The sequence below is a fragment of the Vulpes vulpes genome, unplaced genomic scaffold (assembly GCF_048418805.1).
Source record: "Vulpes vulpes isolate BD-2025 unplaced genomic scaffold, VulVul3 u000000652, whole genome shotgun sequence".
Taxonomy (NCBI): Eukaryota; Metazoa; Chordata; class Mammalia; order Carnivora; family Canidae; genus Vulpes; species Vulpes vulpes.
Genome location: NW_027325771.1, coordinates 1,690,962 through 1,713,601, shown reverse-complemented (window position 1 = coordinate 1,713,601; position 22,640 = coordinate 1,690,962). Strand labels below are relative to the sequence as shown.

Genomic DNA, 22,640 nt, shown 5'->3' with positions numbered 1-22,640 from the left:
GACCATGGAAGAGGTAAGGATGTACACCCTCACCGGAGAGCTCCGAGCCCTAGTCACAGCAGTCACAAGGGAAAGGAAGTGAAAGGCACCCAAATTCGTACTGCACTTGATCTTAGCAAAAGGCCGAGAAGCCAGCTGGCATCCAAAGTGGTAAGGAAGAAAGAAAACTCACCAGTTGCAGATGACAGGATACGGAATATGGGAAACCCTAAACACTCCACCAAAAAAACCTATCAGGACTAAAAAAAAATTCAACAAGGTAGTAGGATACAAAAATACACAGAAATCAGTTGCATTTCTATACACTAATAGGAAAATAACAAAGAGGGGAATTCAGGAAACCGAATCCCATTTACAATTACATCAAACAGCGTAAAATGCAACCACGGAGATAAAAGGCTTGTGCTCTGAAGATTGTCAGACATCGAGGAGACCAGTAGATGACGACACGAGCAAATGGAAACATATACATGCTCGTGAGTTAGAAGAATATGGTTCAAATGTCCGTTCAACCCACAGCAGTGTGCAGTCGACGCGATCGCCATCAAAATGCCACTAGTACTTTCCCGTGTATTAGAACAACAACAACAAAAATGTCTAAAGTTTGAGGGGTTTTGTTTTGTTTTGGTTTTAGATTTTTTTGAGTAAGTAACCTCTGCACCCAACATGGGACTTGAATTCATAACCCCGAGATCAAGAGTCACATGTGCTACCGATGGAGCCAGCCAGGTGTCCCCTTAAAAACCTCAAATTCTTAGGGGATGGCAAACGACCTCACTAGCCCAAGCAATCTTGAGAAAGGAGGACGAAGCTGGTGCTGTTGAAACCCCAGGCTTCACGACAAAGCCGTCGTCACCAAAAACAGTACGGAGTTGGTACAAAAACAGAGAAAGGACCAACGACATGGAAACCCAGGACCCAGAAATAGGTCGGGGCCTGTGTGGCCAATTGGTCTGCGGCAAGGGAGGCAGGACCGTGCGGTGGGGACAGATGGGCTCGTCCCTGAAGGTGTGGGGAAGGCCCACGGCCACGCACGGGGCGATGCGACCGCTGCCTGCTTGTCCCGGATGGGGAAGCTCCAAGCGGGTTAAAGACCCGAGCACATTAAACTCCTTGCAGCCTCCGGGACGGCCAGCTCCTGCCCGCGGCCTCCGCAGTCTCCCGACGGGCTTCCCCGGGGAGAGGAGCCAAAGCCAAAGTGCCCAACAGTCACTGCGTGAGAGTGAAGTGTCTGCACAGCAAGAGGGCAGCGGGGATGAGCCACTGACGGCGACACAGCCGCGAAGGACTCCGCGTCGAAAGCAGCTACGGGGCCTTTTCCACTTGACGCCAAGAAGGCAGAGTGTTGCTGAGAAAGTGGGGCTTTTCCTAAAGAAGACGTGCACACGGCTGACACACGAGGCAGTGCTTGTGTCCCCCGCGGTCGCCGAGACGCCGTCGGGACCCAACGAGGGGCCACCCGGGCTCGTGGGAGCGGCCAGATGAAGAACCACGGGACCCAGTGGGGGGAATGTAGAGAAGGGGACCCTCATCACTGTTGGCGGGGGCGCGGCCCATGCAGCCGCTGCGGATGACCACGTGGAGGTTCCCAAAAAATAAAAATAAATGAAGAGCCCTTGAGATAGAAGCACCACTCGACTCGGTAACTCCACGTCTGGATATTTCCCCGAGGATGAGGAGAGCCGCGATGTGAAAAGACACAGGCCCCTGTGCTGGCCGCTCCCGAGGGCCAGGATGGGGAGCAGGCCGCGGGCCTGCAGAGAGGTGAGTGGGGCGCAGTGCTCGGGTTAGGGGCGGGGGGTGGGGGTGAAATCTTGTTATTTGGAACAATATGATGAGCCTGGAGGGTAGGACTACGAGAAGCAAGACAGAGAGCAAGACAAATAGTGGATTATTTCACTTCTACCTGGATTCCAAGAGACAGAAACAATGAAATGAGCACCAGACACAGAGCCCCAAGGACAGGGAGAAGCCGGTGGCCACAGGCACAGAAGGGTGCAGGAGGGGCGCAGGAGGGGCACAGGAGGGTGCTGGAGGTAAAGGGCGCCGAGGGGTCGCCGGTGGCACCTTGGACGTCAGGAGGCTGCGGAGATGAAGGTGCAGCAGAGGGGACGTGGTGCAGACCCTGGGGCGGGGGGGTGCTCCACAAGCAGTGGCGCGGCCAGCAAGGGACGGGGCTCTCCAGCCCCACATCACATGGCCGCCGGGCCTAGCAGCAGCCGTACCTAAAACCTGGGGGGACGCCTGGGAGGCTCAGCGGTTGGGCTTCTGCCTTCAGCTCAGGGCGTGACCCCAGGGTCCTGGGATCGAGTCCCGCGTCGGGCTCCCTGCGTGGAGCCTGCTTCTCCCTCTGCCTGGGTCTCTGCCTCTGTCTGCGTCACGTGAATAAATAATAAAACCTTTAAAAAATAATTTTAAATATGTGAATGCAAAACCAAAAAAAAAAAAAAACCAGGGAAAAATATTGGCATATATATAAAAAATATATATATTTATAAGTCAAATAAAATATTTACAAATAAAAGTATAGGAGCAAGAAATTCTAACTGGTGCTGTAGAGAAAGTCCCGCAAGGGAATGATGAACGTGGCTCAACACCTGCGGCATTAATGATTTAACTCCAACAATCCCACAGGGGAATTTAAGTTAAACACCCTGAAACCAGAGGCGTTTCTGTCCGTCATCAGTTTCTGAAAACAAGCTTGTCGGTCTAAGCGAAATAATGAGGTTTGTAGGTGCAAGTGAGACGCCTTAGGAGCCCGGTAGCAGCTGGAACAGAGTCAGAGTTAAAGCAAAACTCTGAGTTTACCTAAAAAAACAATAACTCTAACATGGATTTAAATATGACTCCTGAGCGTTAGCGGAAGACGCAGGACACGAGCTTCCCGGGAGAACGGGGCGCAGGCAGGACGAGAAGCAGCGTGGAAACGTCCACGCCGCTCAACGGGGCTTGGTGGCAAAGTGAGTGGCCACCTAGCGCCGGAGCCACCGACGGGGCATCCCCCGCACACGCTTATGTCAGGGCCGGGCGATCGCCCACAGTTCACCATAAAGAAAAAAACCAGGGCAGCCTGGGGGGCTCAGCAGCTGAGCATCTGCCCTCAGCCCAGGGCGTGACCCCGGGGTCCCAGGATCGAGTCCCGAGTTGGGGTCCCCCCAGGGAGCCTGCTTCTCCCTCTGCCTGTGTCTCTGCCTCTCTGTGTGTGTCTCATGAATAAATAAATTAATTAAAAAAAAAAACCAAAAAACCCAAACCTTAATTGTTTCTGAGCCTGCGTGTTAAGGGCTGTGCTGGGGGATGCAGGACGGGCTGGGGCCTGGTGAGTATGAGCCCTCATCCTGGTTGCCAAGGCCACAGCATTGGTCCCCTCCCAACGGGGACTCGGCGCCCGGCCGGGGGGGGACCTCCTGTCTCTTCCTTTTTGTCAGCGAGATGGACGCTCCAGTGAAGACGGGGGTAACAGATGGGAACGCAGAGCAGCGGGGGGTTAATCGGCCCCCAAGCCCCGGACCTCAGCAGCACAGCGCGGGGACTAAGGACCTCGGCCAGTACAAGCCCCTGAAACCCAGACGGGCAGGTCTGGCTGTGGGTCCTCTACCCCCCCAAGAACCTGTCCACAGACCTGGGTGCGCTGGGCCTGGGCCCGACCCCATTGTAGAGTTCACCCGCACGGGGGGGGGGGGGCGGCCCTGGCTCCACTGGTGTTTCCTTGGGGTCGCGGCCCCACGTGAGCTGAGCTCGGACAGAGCGTCCCGGCCGCCTTCCACCTGCTTCTCCCAGCGCCGAAGGGCCGGAGGCCTCGGCCCCTTCATGTCAAGCCCCTGTGAGCTGCTGGAGGACACGGTCCACCCTGCCACTCGCCCTGCTCCAGGACACAGTGTGTAGGGAGCCACAGGCCCTGGAACACGTTCCCTTTGCTGGCTGGAGGGCCCATTCCTCTCCTTCACCATATTTAGCACTGACCTGTCCCATCAGGTCCCCTCTGCACAGCCCGGCCCTGCTCACACTATGTGAGTCAGAAGTACAGGGCTATGTCCAACCCCACGCGGGCCGGCCGGCATCAGACCTCGGGGACCGCTCCACACCGTGGCCGAGGCCATCACTACAGGTGTTCAAGACCCGTCACCCCCCAATATCATCATTAACAGGTTAGTGGCACATTGCGCCTATCTCAGCCCTTGCTTTGGCCCCAACGACATGAGTCCTGTCACCCAAACCGTATCCGTCGATGGACGGAAACCGGGGTGCACTGTTCCTATCAGCCGTTTGGAGCCCAGCCACGCGTCCTATCCTCTGGTGGGGATGAACCTCACGTTCAAAATACGCATGTGTTGCGGGGAGAAGCCCCACTGCACGAGCAGCTGCTGTTCCCGCCTGCGCTTCCCTAGGGCTTCGCAGAACAGGGCTCGACCTCTTTGGGTGGGCAGCCAGCGGCTTGCTCGGCGTCTCACCCACGGTCACAAACCACTGATCACTGTCAACAGACCTGAAAAGTGTCGTCACTGGCACTGCAGCTGGACTTTAGGTGCTGGCTGGAGCCTTTCTACCCAAACCAGGTCAACCTGGCGCGACACCGGGGTGACCAGATTTACCGCGCATGCAGTTGACTGCCTGGACATGCTTAGTGACCCCCGGCCCCGAGTCAGACCTAGTAGAACTGGAGGGTTGAAACAGGCTAGTCCTACTAGTACCCGGAGCCCCAATTTTGCATCCCCGCCCCCCGCACCGATTCGTAAGTTTGGGAGGTCTTCCCCCATCATTTCCACTGCTACAAACGCCACGGACCCCTTTCTCCTGGCCATCCAGCTCCCATGGGAGCTTCCGTTGACCGAACCCACTTTTTCCTCCTCCACGCAGCAGGTGGGAACCCAATTTTAGGCGCTATTGACTTTTCTACCCCAATGATCACTGTAGGACCTCCGGCTAGATCTCAGCCGCAAACAGCACTATTTGTTGGACGTATCCTAGTAACCGCCCACCTCGCACTACCGCCCAGGACAGTCCCCATAGCCAGGATCCTCAACACCCCACCATCTCAACACCGCTTCCTCTGGTCCCGCAGCGGGGCAGCAGTCCAACTTAGCGTCCACCTTGTTGGGAGGCCTTGGCCACATGGAAGCTTCTGTCTTCTTTCTTACCTGGCTTTGGGATACATTTTTATATCCTCGTGTATTAGTTAGGGGGAAAAACACCAATCTCTTGGGTATATAGGAATAGTCTGAGCCGCAGTGGCTATCCGCTTCCTGGGCTGTGTCACTCATGATCCTCCCCACGCGTGCACAGGAGGGAAGGACTTAAGTTATGCTCAAGTATCTACACCAGCTGCTCCAACGACCGCCATCCCCATGGGAATAGAGGGATTTCGACGACCAGCAACCCTCCATGGCAGCAACGTTGCATGATCACCACATTAGGAGACTCAGCTTTTCTTTTCTTATTTACGCTAAGGGGCTCACCAGAGACGCCCCTGCTAAATCTGCCTCTGTCGTGCTTCATGGTGTGCACCGTGTGGCCGCACATTTTCATCGGGTCCGATCGACAGGAGCAAGTACTCACCACCGTTCACGAGATGCCTCATTACGCGCGTCACGGCTCAGCACAGACAACCCCCGCCCCCTCCGGGCAAAAGTCTGTTGTACAACTATGTCGGTGTGAGTAGAACTCTCTCTACACAGCACTTCCTTGGCCTTCCGGCGATACCAGGACTTCTACTGTGACTCACCCAGGGGCGCACACACCACGGAACACCGTCCCTTCGATGGTTTCGGGCATTAACGGCAATGCAGTTGCTGTAATTTGAGAAGCCCTTGCAGGCCCACAAGGTGTGTCCGTGGAGTGAACAGCTGCCAACCTAGCAGGGCTGCACGGCTGCCCTCCACCTTATCAAACCTTCGAAAGATCTACTTCTGTCGATGTGAAATAAGGAACTGAACCAGCTCGCACTGGTTCACCCCCACTGGGTTTTTCTCAGTAAGTTAAGACGTTAGTATCAATCCCGCGACATCGTCAAAGTTAAATTATAGGTCTGGAAAACCCTTGCATCTTCCTGGCACATTCATTCCCTCCAAGCAGCAGCAGCTGCTAGGGAACTTTTACATCATCAGGACCACACACTAGAGATCGTTTCCTTAATTAGTTCTTTTTTTTCTTCCTCTTTTTTTTTTTTTTTAACATTTTATTTATTCATGAGAGACACACAGAGAGAAGCAGAGACCCAGGCAGAGGAGAAGCAGGCTCCATGCAGGGAGCCCGACGTGGGACTCGATCCCAGGTCTCCAGGATCACGCCCTGGGCTGAAGGCAGACGCTCAACTACTGAGCCACCCAGGCGTCCCCCCTAATTCATTCTTTAGTTCTCACGTCATTTCATGAGCAACTAACTCACGTAAGTGCAACAGATACACATAAAGTACATTCACCTGCTACTATCCTAATTTTAATTGCTCACCTTTATCACAAATTCTTTCTAACAAAGGATAGGATCCTTTCCTGACTATGAAAACTACAGGTCACCAATGATGACGAAGCTATGAATGCACAGGTGACAAAGATAAGGTGCTGATTCTATCTAATTCCTTCCACGGAGCTGCTGCAGCAGCCTGTCACGCTGTCCCACCTGTGGAAATAACAATCCGGAGCCTAATTTCCTCTGAAGATGTCTTACGGTCATGAGCCATTGTCCCCTCCTTTGGGCTAAAGACAGATGCCACTCCAGGGGACCTGAATCAAACAACCCCAACGTCCACATGACCAGACAGACGCTATGGACAAGGTTCGGAAATTTGTGGTTCAGAGGATGGCTTCTTTCTTGACGCCCTTGAGTTAGTTTCATCAGTTATCTCAAAACAATGACGCGTGTCTCTATTAAGAAATCATTAAGAAGCTAAGTAGCGTTAAGCCTTCCAGGTTCAAGACAAAGTTTCGCCTTTTCCCGGATGGTCAGCCACAACTGGAGGAGTCAACATGATGGCTATACTGCGGTAGCTCTGGTCCTATTCACTGTGTTTCAGTTAAAAATTCCAGCACATTCTTATCCTTCCTTTCGGAGCTAAAAACATGAAAACCCTGTACCCCTTAGGAAACAAAAGGAACAGAGACTTATTCACAACCTTGACATGTGATTACCTGCTATTATTCCAATTATTTTATTTCCAGGTATTTGGAAGCTCCCTAACTGCTTAATTTCTATCCGAAAATGATGAATTCAGCTTACGCCAAAACAAAATCATAGCCATTCAAAATCATAAATGACAGGCCCAATGTCCAGAACGGAGCCTGTTGTACCTACTGGCTGTGGGGCCTCTGCCCCTGCTACACCGCTCTCAGTCCATGTAAGGATGCTCGTTCCCCCACAAGTGGGGACGATGATTTTCCTGGTTTCCTCCACAAAACAGCATTTTGGCCCCTTTCCTGCCCAAAGGGTCACTACCCCACTTACTCCTCTGTTAGCAACATCGCCACCATTAGCCTATTCAAGGGCCCAGTAGTCTTGGGATAGACGGGGAGCCATGCACGGGCCTCCAGCTGCCGGTGCCTTCCTGGGGGGCCAGGGTGGGCTGGTGGCGGGGGGGGGGGGGGTGTGCCGCGCTATTCAGGCTTCGGAAGGCTTGAATTCAGGCGTCCTGCTCAGGCCACTCGCAGGTGCTTATTCATAGCAACAGCATAATGACCCCTGCTGTTCCTGGTCCTCCCTTTCCCTGCAGACCCCACTTTCCCTGTTGCTGAGGTCAGGCCCACTGCCTCTTGCTGACCACCTTCTCGGTCCCCCCTTTCCCTGCAGACCCCACTTTCCCTGTTGCTGAGGTCAGGCCCACTGCCTCTTGCTGACCACCTTCTAGGTCCCCCCTTTCCCTGTGGACCCCACTTTTCCCATCACTGGGGGTCGGTCCCACTGCCTCTTGCTGACTGACTGCGCCTCCTCCTACCTCCCTGCTCACACGGGTCACCTCTGTCCCCGCCCAACTCGGCCCCAAGTCCGGAGCCTTCATGTCAGGGAGCCCTCTGGGTGCTTCTATCTTATCTTGTTTTGGCTTCATGGTGCCCCAGACGGGGGGCGCTCTTGGGCCCTGCGGGGCCTGTCCCCGGGGCAGGTGGATCCCGACCACTGGTGCTCTGGAGTCCACGCGGGATGCCTGCGGGGGGCTGGGGTTAGGGTCCCCGGAGCCCCTCCGTCGCCCCCGTGACCTGCACGGCTGGTGCCCGCGGTCCCTCTTTCGCACAGATCCTGGGCTCCGGGCGCAACGGGGGTCCCTGCGGGAAAGGCCGGTGACCTCCGGTGACCTGGCCAGCGGCCCGAGCTCGCAGGCTCCCGTCGCCCTTGGCGCCCCCCAACCTTCTCCTCTTCGGTCCCCTTCCGGGGGAACAGACAGGGGAGCCGCGCACCGTCACCCCCCTTGCAGGAGAGGAAACTGAGGCACGGAGCGAGGAAAGTGCTCAGCTCTGCTCGGAGCCAGGCCCGGGCCTGCCGCCCCCGCCCAGCTGGCAGCCCTCACGGGGCTTCGGCACGCCGGGACTGGGGTGGGGGCTGGAGAGACCTGAGCGGGGAGGGGGGGCAGGCCGGGGCGTGCCAGGGGGGGGGTGGGGGGAAGGGGCGGAGAAGGGGGGGTGGAAGGGGGGACATGGGGGGGCTGCTTCGGGCCAGGGGGAGGGGCCACGCGGGGAGGGGCCACGCGGGGAGGGGCCACACGAGGAAGGGACACCCGTCAGCTCTGGTCACCCGGGAGGGCTCACGCGGGTGCGGCCCCTCCGCCGTCCTGCCAGGGGCCGTGCTCCCCACCGCCATCGCACCTTGGCTCCTCCTTGCCCCCAGACCCCGCTCCTGGGCCACCGACACCCGCACGCACACCGCACACCGCACACCGGCGCGCACAGCCGCATGCACAGCCGCATGCACACCCGCCCCGCCCCGCCCCGCACACGCACACGCAGCTCCCCTGTTGCCTCCTGCTCACGGTGCAGGGCCTCCGGGCACCCCCCCCCCCCCCCCCCCGCCCTCACGCGGTCCCGTGGTCACGCCTACACTTGGTCGCAACGCCTGCAGCCTCTCCAGGGTCTCAGTGGGGTTAGAGGTCCCATCCCGCCCTCCGACCACCCTTTCGGTCCTTCCAGATCATTCGGTCCCGTCCGGCGACACTCTGCGGCCCGTGGGTCTCACCAGCACTTACTGAGCCCTGCTCCCCGCCCCACTGCCTAGTTGCCCCCGAGCTGGCAACCTCCGCGGCGCCGCGCCCCTACCGGGTGGGGGACCCCGGGTCTCGTGGGGACCCTGCCCTCCGGCCGCCCTGACCTGCCCCCGCCGCCCCGCAGACGCCACTGCCCGCCCTGCGCAGCCCCTGCTCGCTCTGCTCTCCCGGAGGACCGCTCTGCCGCCGCCTCCGCTCCTCCCCTGCCCTGGGTGCCCGGCCTCCCCGCTCCCCCGCTGGTCCTGGGCCTGTTCCCCCTCCTCTCCCCCCTCCCCCTCCCCGGCTGGTCCTGGACCCCATCCCCCCCACCCCCCAGGCTCTGTGCGCCTCGCTCGCTCCCTGCACGTGGATGTCTGTCCAAGCGCCACCTGCCCAGGGAATCCTGTGCAGCCCACGGCCTGAAAGAGCGCAGCCAGTGACCTGTGGGCCCTAAGGGCTCAGTTGTTCCCCACCACCCCTCTGCCAGAAACTGCCTCCTTACCTGTTGGCTTGTTGGTGCTCTGTCCCCCCATCTAGAACCTTCACAGCCTAGGGGCAGGACCGGTCTCTGGGCACCTTGGCATCCTAAGCGCCTAGAACAGGCCCCACAGGCAGTGACCAAAAGTATTCATCAACAGTGAGGGCGTTAAAAACCGCTCAATGGGAAAAGCGTCTTTCTTTTTCATGTAACCTTTTTTTATTCCTTTAAAAAAAATTTTTATTCCTTTTTAAAAATTTTTATGTATTTATTCCTGAGAGACAGAGAGAGAGAGAGAGGCAGAGATCCAGGCAGAGGGAGAAGCAGGCTCCACACAGGGAGGCCAACACAGGACTTGATCCCGGGACTCCGGGTCAGGCCTGGGCCGTAGGCAGGTGCTCCACCCCATACCCTGAGACCTTCCGTCCCAGGTGCTAGGAGCCACGGCCGGGACTCCGAAGCGCCAAAGGACCTGAGAGCGGATCTTCCATTGGAGTAACGGCCGAAGGCTGGGTGAGAACCCAAGTCCTGCCACTGCTCTGGGGGGTCACGGGAGGTCGGGCTTGCTTGTGGTCGGGGTGTCTGCAGTCATTTCCCAGGGGCTTTCCCCTCTCTGTCCTCCTGGCTGGGGGCTGCAGCCTGGGAGGCAGGTCAGCGAGCAGGTGCCTCCCGCAGCCCTCTTACTCTCCACCTGACCAGGTGTCCTCGCTGAGCCAGCTGTTGCCCAGGCCGCCAGAGCCACGGGGCCTTGGGGAGCTTGTCTCCACGGCCCAGGCCCCAGCCACTGGGCCTGGTGCCCCAGGCCCCTGGTTCCCTGGCCCCCCAACCCCCAGGCCTTGAGGGACCACGCGGATTGCCGCGTGGGGCTGACTGCCAGGGAGGCTGCAAAGGCTGCAGCTGCTACGTTCCCCGATGTTCCAGAGCGGAGAAACGCACAGGCTTCCCGACAGCTCCCCGGCCAAGCCCTGAGCGCCGAGGACAACCGATGGCCGCGCGGCTGGTGGCGGAAGCTGTAGCTCAGCGTCCCAGGACGAGCAGGAAGGGAGGGCTGGCAGCTTCCCCGGACCTGTCCCTTCCCTCTGTGCCCTCCTGGGCACCTTCCTCTGTAAGGGATGAGAAAGATGACAAAACCCACCGTTTGGGCCTGCTGGGACCTGGAATCGGGTAGAGGAGGGAGGCCAGGCTCCTGGCCAGCTTGGTATTTGTGACGTCACTTTATCTAGTTCCCTATCCGTACTCCATTTCCCAGCTGAAATGTTCTGGGCCGCATAGTGTGTGGCTACATCGGTGGCAGCGAGACAGCGAGCACAGGGGAGTCGGTTCGCAGCAGCTCCCTTCTAAAGGGAGACAGCCGTGCTCTGTGCTGCGCGACACCCGCTCCCCCCACTCGGCCATGAGCTGTGCCTTCGAGGATTCCCTGTGTGAGAACTTGCAATGGGTCCCCTTGGACCATAGAATTGGGTAAAAAACCCCTCAGTCTGACACTGAAGGATCCCAAAAGCATCATCCTTCTGACTTTTCCAGGTGTATTTCTCTCCTATTTCTTCAGGCCTCGTTCAATATTTTAGCCAAACCAGTCTGATCATTGGCCCCAAAGCACTCTTCAAACCTCTGACCTTTGCCCACCATGGAGTCCAATGCATCCTGATCAATGCATCCCGGGATCAAGAGAGGCGGACGCCTCTCTGCCTTGACTCCATCTTTGACATTCAACATCTGACCCAAGGAACTCCCACTTTATTTCCTAAATTTCTATTTAAATCCCAGTTAGTTAACCTACAGCATAATGTTAGTCTCAGGTGTACGGGATGGCGCTCTAACGCTTCCAGACACCACCTACTGCTCCTCACATGTGCACTCCTTCCTCCCCACCATCCATTTCACCTGTCTCTCCAACTGCTAGGAGACCCTCCCTTTAAAACAGAGTAAAAATAATGCTGCTCTATTCCTGCCTTCAAAATTCTCTGGGAAACGAACAAGGGGTGGTAGAAAGGGAAGTGGGCAGGGGGTGGAGGTGACTGGGTGATGGGCACTGAGGAGGCACTTGATGGATGAGCACTGGGTGTTATTCTATATGTTGGCAAATTGAACACCAATAAAAAAATAAAAAAATAAAAAAATTAGTAAAAAAAACAAACAAAAAAGCCCAAAATTGTCCCCAAACAGTGACAACGGGAAACAGAAATGCAAATTCCCCTTTGACAAAGGGGACTTCTACATCGCAAAATCACAGACCACGATGCTGATGCCCGATGCTGAGCTGTCGGGGCAATGGCACTCCAACAGACTAGATGGTGGGAGGACCCGAGGCTGGAGTGAGTGAAGGCTTGCTGCCTCATTAATGGGGGACAGCAAGCACCTCAAGTGGGAAGGGTACCCGCGGGAATGGAGGAGCGAGTCCTGAACAAAACTGATATTACGTGGTTCTCCAAAAGTTGGTGACCATTCTGAGGGATAAAACCAAAAACCTGTTTAGCAACGAAAAGAAGCAAGTACCCTGGTAGCAGGTGATGCGCAGGAGATGCCTGACGTGTCTCCGAGATAATGCAGGAGACGAAGGACCGTATGCAGAAGTGCGTGTTTAACCACCATGTGGTCCATCTGAGGAGCCCTAGAGCTGCAATCCTGGTTGGCCTGGGAGAAGAAAGATCTAAAAGAACTAACTCACACACCTAACCTCGTGTCATAGAAGGATTCCTGTAGTGGCTGGGATGCAGGCCTGGCCTCTCCCCACACGTAACTCCTAAAAATATCTTGACCATGAAGCACTGACCTTATCCAAAGAACGATCATAATTTAAAAAATATATATTGTACATGTATGTACATACAGATTATATATAAGCATATATAATGTCATATGTATACACATAATCATACAAAATATATCTATACTGTATAATAATAGTTAAACAAAAAGGAGAAAGAACAAACCATTGAGAAACGTGACAGGAAAGGCAAGTGGCCGATGAAGTATACCCACCAGAAATCTCTTTCCATGGAGCAGATGTAAAATGAGACCAAATACAAAAGCATAGATTTTTAAATTCCGTGAAGTAATTACCTCCAGGAAACAAGAGCGTACTGAAGACAATCAAAAGCTCGTGGTAAGTCTAGGAAGAAAATAGGAACTGAAAGATGAGCTGGCCAAGCTAAAGAGAGAATCGGAACGAGTCATCGTTGAGAATGTTGAGGCCCTGCAGCAGCCCCGAGGGGCAAATGGAATTATTGGGGCGCCTGGGGGGCTCCGCAGTTGCACGTCTGCCTTTGGCCCAGGCCGTGACCCCCGAGGACCCAGGATAGAGTCCCACGTCGGGCTCCCTGCATGGAGGGAGCCTGCTTCCCCCTCTGCCTGTGACTCTGCCTCTCTCTCATGAATAAATAAATAAAACCTTTAAACAAATAAAAATAAAACAAAATTATTATTTATGTCATAGGTCAGTCACCTAAATTCCTACGTCGTGAGCCCCCAGGACGCACTTCCCTGGGGTCCTGCCCGCCTGTTCTGTGTCTTGTGTCCTCAGACACTTTGGGTCCCGTCTCACTGCCTCTCCTGTCGCTGACCGTCGGCCGAGTGCCTCTTTGGTTTTGATGGCAAGTATCTTCGGGTTCGGCTTGGTTTCATCGCTCAGCTTTTCACGTCACCTCGTCCGTTTAGCAAATATGTAGTGAGCGCCTTCCGGGCTGGCTCCCGCGGCCCCGCTGCCCCGGCGCAGCCCCAGAGCAGGTGCAGAGCGGGCGCAGAGCTCGGCAGGACAGACGCGGCTGGAGGCGGCGCTGATGAAGTGAGGCCTCATTTCAGTTCAGAGAAGCTGCTACGGTACCAGGGCTTCCATGCGTCAGTGGATAAAGCACATCCCGAGGGCAGAGCGCCTTCATTTTGGAAGAACCTCCCGAGGGGCCTCGCCCGGGTCCTCACCAAAGGCCAGGAGGCACCCTGTGCCCGGGAAGGTGTCGCGGGCTCCTGGCTGGGGCGTGAAGGCCGTTCCCCCAGCCTGTGGGGTGCAGAGCCCGGGGCCCTGGGGCGACGGCCCGCACGTGTGCAGGCCCCCTCGGAGACGCTGTCCCACCGCAGCGAGCTCCGTTGAGAGTCTCCTCCGAGGGGACTTAGAAAAACTACCCTCCTGCTCGTTTGGAAGTCAGCGTGAACAATACATGAAAAAACAAACTAAGAAAGTTGACATTTAAAACTTTCCGCATACGTTTCAGCAAAGAGGACATGTGTTTACGGCGTGTTATAAATATTGACATCTTAAAATAAAATGGCTGTCACTTCTTTTTTTAAGATTTTATTTATTTATTCGTGATAGACACAGAGAGAGAAGCAGAGACACAGGCGGAGGGAGAAGCAGGCTCCATGCAGGGAGCCCAACTCGTGACTCTATCCCAGGACCCTGGGGTCACTGCCTGGGCCAAAGGTGGATGCCCAACCGCTGAGCTGCTCGGGTGTCCCTCATGTGTCATTTCTAAAGCTGCCTAATGGGGAATGAATAGTTCCGCGCACTGACACTCACCGTACTTGACTTTGAAATGCCACAGCTGAAGTGGGGGATCGTGCTGCTTAGGCTACGCTGGCCCCAGTCCGGAGGCGGGAGACCAGCTGCCGGGCCTTCACGGCCACCCCCAGCTGCTGCTCAGCCCCCGGGGCCGGGGACGCAGCACCCTGGAGCTGCCCAGCTGCAGGCTACCTCTGCGCCAGGGGTGCTACTTAAGGCCCCACAGTGTGGGGGTGGGGGTGGGTGCTATCCCTTGCCCTCCTAGGAACTCAGAGCAGCGCCAGCTGCCCCCCCCCCCAGAGGGCACCCTTGGCTCACCTCATCCCCTCACAGGCCAGCCCGCGGCCGCGCACCTGTAGCCCGTCGAGCACCTGCAGCCCATCAAGCACCTGGACCCCGTCGAGTCCCCGGGGAGCCCGGCTCTGGATGTCATGGTGCTGATGCCAGCGCGGTTGTCAAGCTCGTGCAGCCGCATGAACTGCTTCATGCCGGTTAGTAAGTGTTTAATAACTGTCTGCACGTCCAGTAGAGTTGATCTGAGACCCTGGGACATTTGCCTTCACCTGCCAGTGGGGCTGTGTGGGGGCAGCTCACCTTCGGTTCATCCCGACCCCTTTGGTAGCTGCCGAGAACGGCCTGGGCAGTGGGGAGGGATTAAGTGCCCCAGCTCAGTTCATGACATAACCACAGCCTTTTTTTTTTTTTTTAATTAACCAGCTTTAAAAAATGGGAATACATCTTACACATTTTTATTATAAATGTTTATTTCCGCATCCTTCCTCCCCGGAGAATTTTACCCTGATGTCATGTTTTTAGGCAAGAGCATTTCCTACGAACCACCTCATCCCAGTGCTTTGAGGCACCTGTGCTTCGCTTTGCAAGGAAACACACACACACACACACACACACACACACACACACACACACACACACGGCTTGTTTTAGCCTCCTTCCATCATAAGCGTTAAGATGATTTGGGGCTGGGTTATCAGTACAGGTATTATTAGCGCTAATTGATCAGCTATGCATATATTAGACATATTGGTGATCGTTAAATACAAGAGCAAACTATTACCGGAAATAGCAGCTGCACCTTGAATCTGACAGTTTGGGGAAGGGGTTCATCCTGCAAAATAGTGAGAGAAAGAATCTGAACTATCCAAAAAAGGGCTGCTTGTGGCCCCCAAGGGCTGTGGACTGGGGTGGGGTGAGCTCAGTGCTGGGGGTCACCGTCAGCATGCCCCGGTCCAGGCTCACCGGGTGAACCGTGGAGAGTAGGACACGGTCAACGCCTATGGGACCCATCTGGCTGCCCCCTAGTTTTGTGTGGCTCACAAACTAAGCATGATGCTAATACTTCACATGGTCAAACAGAATTTTAAAGGCCGCTCTGTGACACGTGGAAGCCCCGAGACGGTCACGTTTCAGGGTGCATCAGCGCAGTGCTGCGAGAACGCGGGTGCGCCCCTTTGGTTCCGTGCCGCCCGTGTCCCAGGTTGCCCTCCCTCCCTGCAGAGCTGGGCACCTGCCACGGAGACCCAACGTTCCGCAAGCCCGAAAGTGCTTGCTCCCCGGCCCTGCACAGAAGCCATTCAGCAGCCTTGGAAGGTGGCAGGATGTGAGCCCCCAGCTCCTGCCATGTTGCACAGCGACTGTGGTGAGCTGTAGGCTCCAAGAACAGCAAACGCAGAGGTTTTCCGTGAGTTCGCCTTGCCAGCCTGGAGTCAAGTTCTCCCAAAGGATCTCAGTTGTTGTAAGTCCCCTGGCTGGGGCGGGGGGGGGGGGGTTCCCTGAACCAGGGAGCAACACCGCTCACCCCAGGACAGCAGGCTGGAAGTTGACCCAGAAGTCGATGCCATGCCCAGACTTTGTTGCACAGTATCGTACTTTACATCTGTTCTTCTAAGGAAAAGAGAACAATCCTTTCCTAAAAATCACTTACCCTCCCTAAGAGGCCACCATCCTTCAGCTCGTTTCCCTAGTAAGATGGTGTTAGGCCTGAATTCTAGGCCACCTTGGGGAGCCGCTCATTTTCCTGCGGGTATCTCACAGGGGCGGGGGGGAGGTGCATATCTGCATCAGTAAGCTCTGTCCCTTATTAAAAGGTCTCGTTTGAGAATCCAGAAGGGTAGAAGACAATTCTCTTCTGTCTCCTACATCTTGCGCGTGGACGGTGGTGGTTCTGACTTAGGCTCTTGGCGAGAAGTAGTGGAGAAACCTCTAGAAAGAGGGGAGCCTGCAACGGTGCCTTGGGTCCAAGGTCGGGGCAAAGCCAAGGTGAGAGGGAAACGGGCTTCGGCTTGGCGGGGGGCCCAGGCGTGAAGCCGCCTGATGAGGCTTAGGAGCCACGGTGCTTTGGGAGTCAAACTCCCGAGAGAGAAATTAGAGAGCTGTGGCCCAGGGACCCGAGCCAGGGGCGTGAGGGGCGAGGCACGCCTGGCCAAGGGCTGATTTCCCTCCCAGAACCATGTGGGCCATGCAGGGAAGGGCCCACCCATGGGTCAGGCAGGGAAGGGGCCACCTGCCAGGTGACAGGGCTCACCAGGCTCCGGGCCACCTGCCAAGACACTCGTAGGGAAGTGAGCCCGGGAGCCGAGTGGGGTTGGGCTGCCGGCAGGACGGAGGCCCCATCAGAGCGGGGACGCTTATGCACACAGGCCGAGGTTGACCCCGAGGTCACATGTTTTACCAGCAGTGCCCACGGCCAGAGAGGGCCCCACTGAGCCAGGGGAGCAAAGCCGACCAACCAGGTGGGTTGATGGGAAGACGTGGGTGTGGACATGCAGGGAACTGGCCCGAGTGCCGGGATGCAAGGCCCTGGAATCCACACTGCACAAGAGACGTGAAGAGGGCGGGTGCCTGGGTGGCTCAGGCCGTGACCCTGGGGTCCCGGGATTGAGTTCCGCATCAGGCTCCCCGCACGGAGCCTGCTGCTCCCTCTGCCTGTGTCTCTGCCTCTCATGAATAAACAGATTTTTAAAAATTAAAAAAAAAAAAGGTAAGAAAGACGTGAAGAGAGGGGAGGGGAAGGTGTGGGCCCCAGTCAGCCGAGGGACTGGGGGTAGGGACAGTGCAGCAGCAGGACGTGGGAGGGGAGGGGCAGGGGGCCTGTGAGTCCCGGGTCACCTCTGGGAGCTGGGGCGCCCAGGATTAAGGCAGAATCTAAAAGGGAAGGGGCTCGAGCAGCAGGTGGCCTGACCTGAGCTGGTTGCAGGGGGGTGGGGGGGGTGGGGGGGGGTGTGTGTGTGGGGTGGCAGGAAGAGCAGAGGTGACAAGGCGGGGCAGCGAGGGGCAAAGGGGCGTTCCCAGGGGGACTGTCACTTCCCCTTGAGGCAGGTGCCCGGGATGGAAACCACTCGGGACTGTGCAGAAACACCTGAGGTGTCGCGCAGCAGGCAGATGCGGACTGGGAGTCCCTCCGGGAAAAGCACTTTTTTTTTTTTACTTTTTTTTTAAAGGTTTTTTAATTTATTCATTCATGAGAAACACACACAGAGAGAGAGAGGCAGAGACAGAGGCAGAGGGAGAGGCAGGCTCCCTACGGGGAGCCTGACGTGGGACTGGATCCCAAGATCCAGGATTATGCCCCGAGCCAAAGACAGATGCTCAACCGCTGACCCCCCAGGCGTCCCGGAAAAGGGCTTTTGAATGGGAGTTGATGAGCCTGCCCTTGGCGGGAAAGGACGCTGGGCCAGGGCCGGCCGCCCCCGGGGAGGGACCTGCCCCTACGCAGCCGGGCAGGCCGCAGGCACAGCGGTCATTCCCCGAGAGGACGGGCTTCCTGGGCGGCAGCCTGCACTGTCCCTGTGTCCGCGGAGTCCTTGCAATAACCCTGAGATAAGGGAAGAAATAACCCAGAGGCCAGTTCCCTTTCCTGATCTCTGATCAGCGCTGCCTCCGGCCCCGCCTGCGTTCTGGGGCTGCGAGGGGCCTTCTGTGGAACTCTGGGGCCCTGGGGAGGCAGCTTCCCGCCAGGCCGCCCTCTGAGTGCCCGGTGCCCGCTCTCAGGCGCTCACGCTCCTGCCGCCAGCATGCTGCTGGGGGCCGTGCCCACGGCCAGGGGTGCGACGGCGGGGGCACCGCCTGGGAGGGCTGCACCGTGCGGGTCAGGTGGCCATGGGGTCTGGGCCATTCTGAGGGTCACCACCACGTGCCATGTGGGGTTCTAAAACAGCTGGGTCGGCTGCGAGCACAAGGGCAGAGGGACGGCAGCCCGTCCCCCGCATGCGACCAACGGGCTGTCCGAATGGGGCTTGGGGCACGGCTAACCTTTGCTTCTTCCGTCCCTCACTGGCTCTCACGGCTGCTTCACGTGGACTCATCCTCGGTGCCGCGGTCCGGACTGACTCTCTTTTGGGGTCATGGCGACCAGCAGGAAGTGGAGGGCCAGACCCCAGGGGGGTAGTGGGGCTGAGATGCGCAGGTGGATCGGGGCGGGGGGCTGGCAGGGAGGGCCTCACGCCCACCGGGTCCCCATGTACCCCTCCAGGGCCACCTGCAGCCCCAGACCCCTTCCGGAAGCGCTGGATGGGGGCCGGGGAGGAGCAGGGACAGAAGGACAGGCAGACAGGGTGACCCTGGACGGCTGGGGGTGGAGACCACGTGCCACACACGCCCCGAGGGCTCCTGGAAACAACTGGGACAATGTGCTGCGGTCGGGCGACAAGGGGACTCATTGTGCTGCCGGGGAGCACCCCATCTCCCTCGTCGTCCATCATCTACCTTCCCCGGGGCCCAGTCAGCTCAGCCCGCGGCAGAGGGCGGCCGGGAGGAGCCGCGGCGGCGAGGAGGCGTCGGGCTGGACGGGCCTCGACTGCTGGCCCGTCATGTGCCAGGAATCTGTTCTCCAAGAGGGACTCGGAGGTAGGCGCACTCGTTCCCACATCACAGAGGAGGATGCGGAGGCACGGAAAGCTTGTTGACTGCCCCACGGTCCCGCAGGTGGCAAAGCCAACCTCCAGATGAGGTCCACTCACGCCCCTTTTATCCTCGCTGCGGGGACAGGCTTTGTGCTTTGCAGCCTGGGCAGCGCCAGGTGTGTGGCGGCAGCCGTGCAAGCTGCCAGGAGCCCAGACACGACACGTCGGGCGACTCCTGCTGCCTCCCCCAGCCGGCTCCATCCCATGCTCTGGAGCCTCCGCCCGGGCCGCGGCCAGTCCTCCGTCTCTGAAACAACAGCTCGCATCCCTTTTCCCCCCACCCCCAGTGGTATCATCAGTCCCGTTTCTGCAAGAAAGTGACCCTGCAGGACGTCTGCACTTGCACCGGCCGGCTAAGGGGCCCGACACGAAGCCCCCACCCAGCTCCAGCCCGCCCAGGCGGCGAGGCCCAGCCATCAGGCCTGGCCTGAGTCCCACCCAGGGCTGTGACTGAGTGACCAGCCCTGGACCCTGAGCTGCTTGGGGCGCCGCAGCCTCCGCGAGGTCAGAGGCGTCTCGGGGGCACCCGGGGCCCGTGATCCAGCCCTGCATGGCCAATCCCTGCACGCCGGCCTCAGCAGAGTGGTGGGAAACATCAGGAACCCGAGACAGGAACGCACGCTCCTGGGGGCAGAACCAGAGGAGGCCAAAAAGGGACAGGGGAATGGGAGGGCGGCACGCTGGGTGGCTGAGCTGTCTTCCTGCCTTCCGGGCCCCACAGGCCGACCTGCAGCGTCCCCAAGCCACTGCTCAGCCTGGCAGGTGTGCCAGGGAGTGTCGGGCAGGTGTCATCCTGGTCCTGTGGGAGTGGAGGACACACGGATGCTCTGAGGCCCCTGCACCAGCAGGAACTCACCCCCCCCCCACCCCCCCCCCACCCCAGCCACCCGCAGACATCAGAAATTCTGCATTCCTGAACGTGGGCCTGGACGGAGTGCAGGACGGGGTTCCCCCACAGCCCACTCAGCTCCCCCACTGGCCGTCTCACACCACCAGTCCAAGCTTCTTGTCCTGCCCCCTCTCCGTCCTGAGTAATACTGGGATCATCCTCCTGGCTCCTCGGGCCCAAAACCCACATGCAGCCCAAGGGCTCCCTCTTGGAGATGTAGGAGGCCAGCTGTGCTCTCACCTCCAGACACAAGTGCAGCCATGTCCCTCCTGGGTCACCCCAGTCACCCCAACAGCCTCCTACATGCCTCCTGACACCCTCACCCCTCCTCACACAATTCTCACCTGGAGGCCACTGTTGCCTTAAAAAAAATAAGTCAGACCATATTTAGCTAAAAAAACAAACACAAAAAACCAAACAACCCTCCAAAGACTCCTCCTCGAATCCAGTACTTACGATGGCCCACGAACCTCCAGGCCATCTGGTGCACAGGGCCACACACAGGCGCCTTTTCTCTCTGACCTCCTCCCCATCCCTCCTCCCCTGCTCACCCAGTCATTCTGGCCGCTTAGACTCCCTTGAAGAGGCCCTCCCCTGCTTCTGCCTGAGGGCCTTTGCACTTGCTTTCTCCTGTGTCTGACGCCCTTCCTTTCTTCAACCAAACTGTCACTGTAGCTCTCTGTGATAGTTTTACCATACGATCTGATCGCTGGTTCTTGGAGAGCTGCCCCGCCGCGGCCTCCTAGATAGCCAGCGGGGTGGCTTTCCCACCCCTCAGCTCCGCGTGGCCTGGGGGACACGGAGCGGGACCTCCCCGACGCCTCCCACGATTCCCCACGGCGCCCGCTGCCTTCTCCACGTTTCCTTCACGGCCTCTCTCCTCCTCCTCAAACTCGAAGTTCCGTGAGGGCAGAGGATGCCGGGGCCCGCTGGTTGGCACAGGGCCGGCCTCCGTGAACGTCTGCCCACGAATCAATGAACGCACGTCGCGGCTCCGTCCGTGTTCCCGCCTCAGTTCACACCTGCCCGTTTTTCAGAGCTTGTTCTGATGCCATTTCTCTCGGCCACACGGGCTAGGAGAGGCCACTCGGTTTTCCATACTGAGGGGTCCCTCGGCCTCGCGCCTGGAGGGAGGTGCGCCCCCGGGATGGGCGCCAGGAAGGCCACCAGCTACGCCTTCCACACCTGGCCCACGATCGGGTTCCAAGGATTTTAACTTAGTCAAACAGGCCCTGCAAGGCCACCCGTCCAGGCCGCAGATATGCCAAGCGGAGGCTAATCTGATCGTCCTTGGTGCCCGCACATTCAAGTCCGTCACGTGTGGCCGGCCTGCAGTCATGTGGCACCACGGGGGCAGCTGTATCAACAGGCCCCTGGGGGACCCGTGCGCGTGACGCGGTGGAGAGATTGAGTTTCAAATTCGGGAGAAGGAAAGCGTGAGTGTGAAGGGAGACGGGAGCCCTCTTGTACAAGAGGTGTTAGCAGGCCTGTGTGGGGAGCACACGTCCTCTACTCAGGGCCTGTGTTCTTAGAAAGCTCGCTGTCCCCTGCTGTTGTGCAATCACCGCTGCTGGTGACCTGTGCGTCAGCCAGGTGTACCTTGAGGTCCACCCTCATCTCACTGACACTTGACCAGGGTATCTCCACGTAGACGCACAACATCCTTGGGATGCAGTGTCTATATTGTTATAATGATGAAAAAGCCCCCTAATAGGGGCGCCTGGGTGGCTCTGTGGGTGCCATATCCGACTCTTGGTCTCGGCCCAGGTCGTGAGGATCCCAGGGTCACGGGGATCTCAGGGTGCCACGTGGTGCCTGCTTCAGATTCTCTCTCCCTGTCCCTCTGCCCCTGCCCTGTTCTCACACACTTACTCTCTCTCTTAAAAAAAAAAAAAGCCATATGATTAAAAAGTCGTTTTCTGAGTTTGTGGTGGCACGTGTCCTCTCGGTGACAGGTGTATCTGGGTGGAGTGGTGGGTTCAGGCCCCTGCTCCACGGTAATCAGCTGTGGAGGTCAATTTTTGCCTTTGGGCCTCAGTTTCCTCACCTGAAAACTGCCTGGTTTTGAGCCTCCCCCTTCTCCCATCTTCTGTCTCCCGCCTTCTTTGGGTTGCTGGGAACACGCAGAAGAACCAAGGGTGTAGGGAACATGGTACCACAGAGGCCAGCACAGAGTGAGGGTGTCAGTGTGGTCCACTAGGGTGACAATCAGCAGCAGCGAGGGCAGAGGTGGTCAGAGCCCCGGCTGCGGCTGGTGGGAAAGTCCACATGCGGCCTCTGGGACCAGCGCCCCATTAAGTCCCATGCAGGACACCCCCCCAAGCCCAGGCTCACCCCCCCCCCCCCAGTGCTCAGAGCCCTGGGGACGTCCCTGTCGCCTCCCTGACCTGGAGAGTGGCTCCTCTCGCCCTGGGGAGAATGAGCAGCTCGTTCCTTACCTGTAGTGAGGCCCACGGGAGCACCTGCTGAATGAACCGGGGGCGCAAGGTGCTGGCACTTCATGACGCTCAAAGTGATGGGCATTAAGTGGTGAGCGGTGCACGGAGCTGCCGGGAGCTCGGGAGGCCGGTGGCAAGTGGGCGGGCACGTCCCTGAGGCCCGCACAGGTGCACCCGGGCTGGGCCTGACTCACCTCCAGGGCGCCCCGACCTCTGCTGCGGCGGGCACGTCCCCGGCACCCCCCCCCCCCCCCCCCCCCC

General features: G+C 58.0%; 1 protein-coding gene across 3 annotated transcripts; it reads right to left on the bottom strand.

Moving 5' to 3' along the window:
- Positions 1 to 14,228: 14,228 nt before the first annotated feature.
- Positions 14,229 to 22,626, bottom strand: LOC112907853 (uncharacterized). Of its 3 annotated transcripts, none has more exons than XR_003232826.2 (3): positions 18,856 to 22,255; positions 18,403 to 18,769; positions 14,229 to 17,965 (listed from the first exon to the last, which is right to left on the bottom strand). XR_003232826.2 is itself a non-coding variant. In XM_072745400.1 (3 exons), exons 2-3 carry the CDS (start codon positions 19,602 to 19,604, stop codon positions 18,493 to 18,495), a joined length of 1,026 nt encoding a protein of 341 aa, XP_072601501.1. In that variant the 5' UTR covers positions 19,605 to 19,851; positions 22,380 to 22,626; the 3' UTR covers positions 14,229 to 18,492. The 3 variants fall into 3 exon arrangements, 2 of the variants coding, with proteins under 2 accessions (XP_072601501.1, XP_025838967.2); XM_072745400.1 differs by adding an exon at positions 22,380 to 22,626 and having other exon boundaries at positions 14,229 to 18,769; positions 18,856 to 19,851; XM_025983182.2 differs by having other exon boundaries at positions 14,229 to 18,769.
- Positions 22,627 to 22,640: the final 14 nt, after the last annotated feature.

Coding starts and splice junctions, on each gene's coding strand:
- LOC112907853 (XM_072745400.1), bottom strand. CDS start 19,604: ATGCAGGGCTGGATCACGGGCCCCGGGTGCCCCCGAGACGCCTCTGAC. Junction 18,770..18,855: donor CTGACTGGGCCCCGGGGAAG/GTAGATGATGGA, acceptor ACATTGTCCCAG/TTGTTTCCAGGAGCCCTCGG.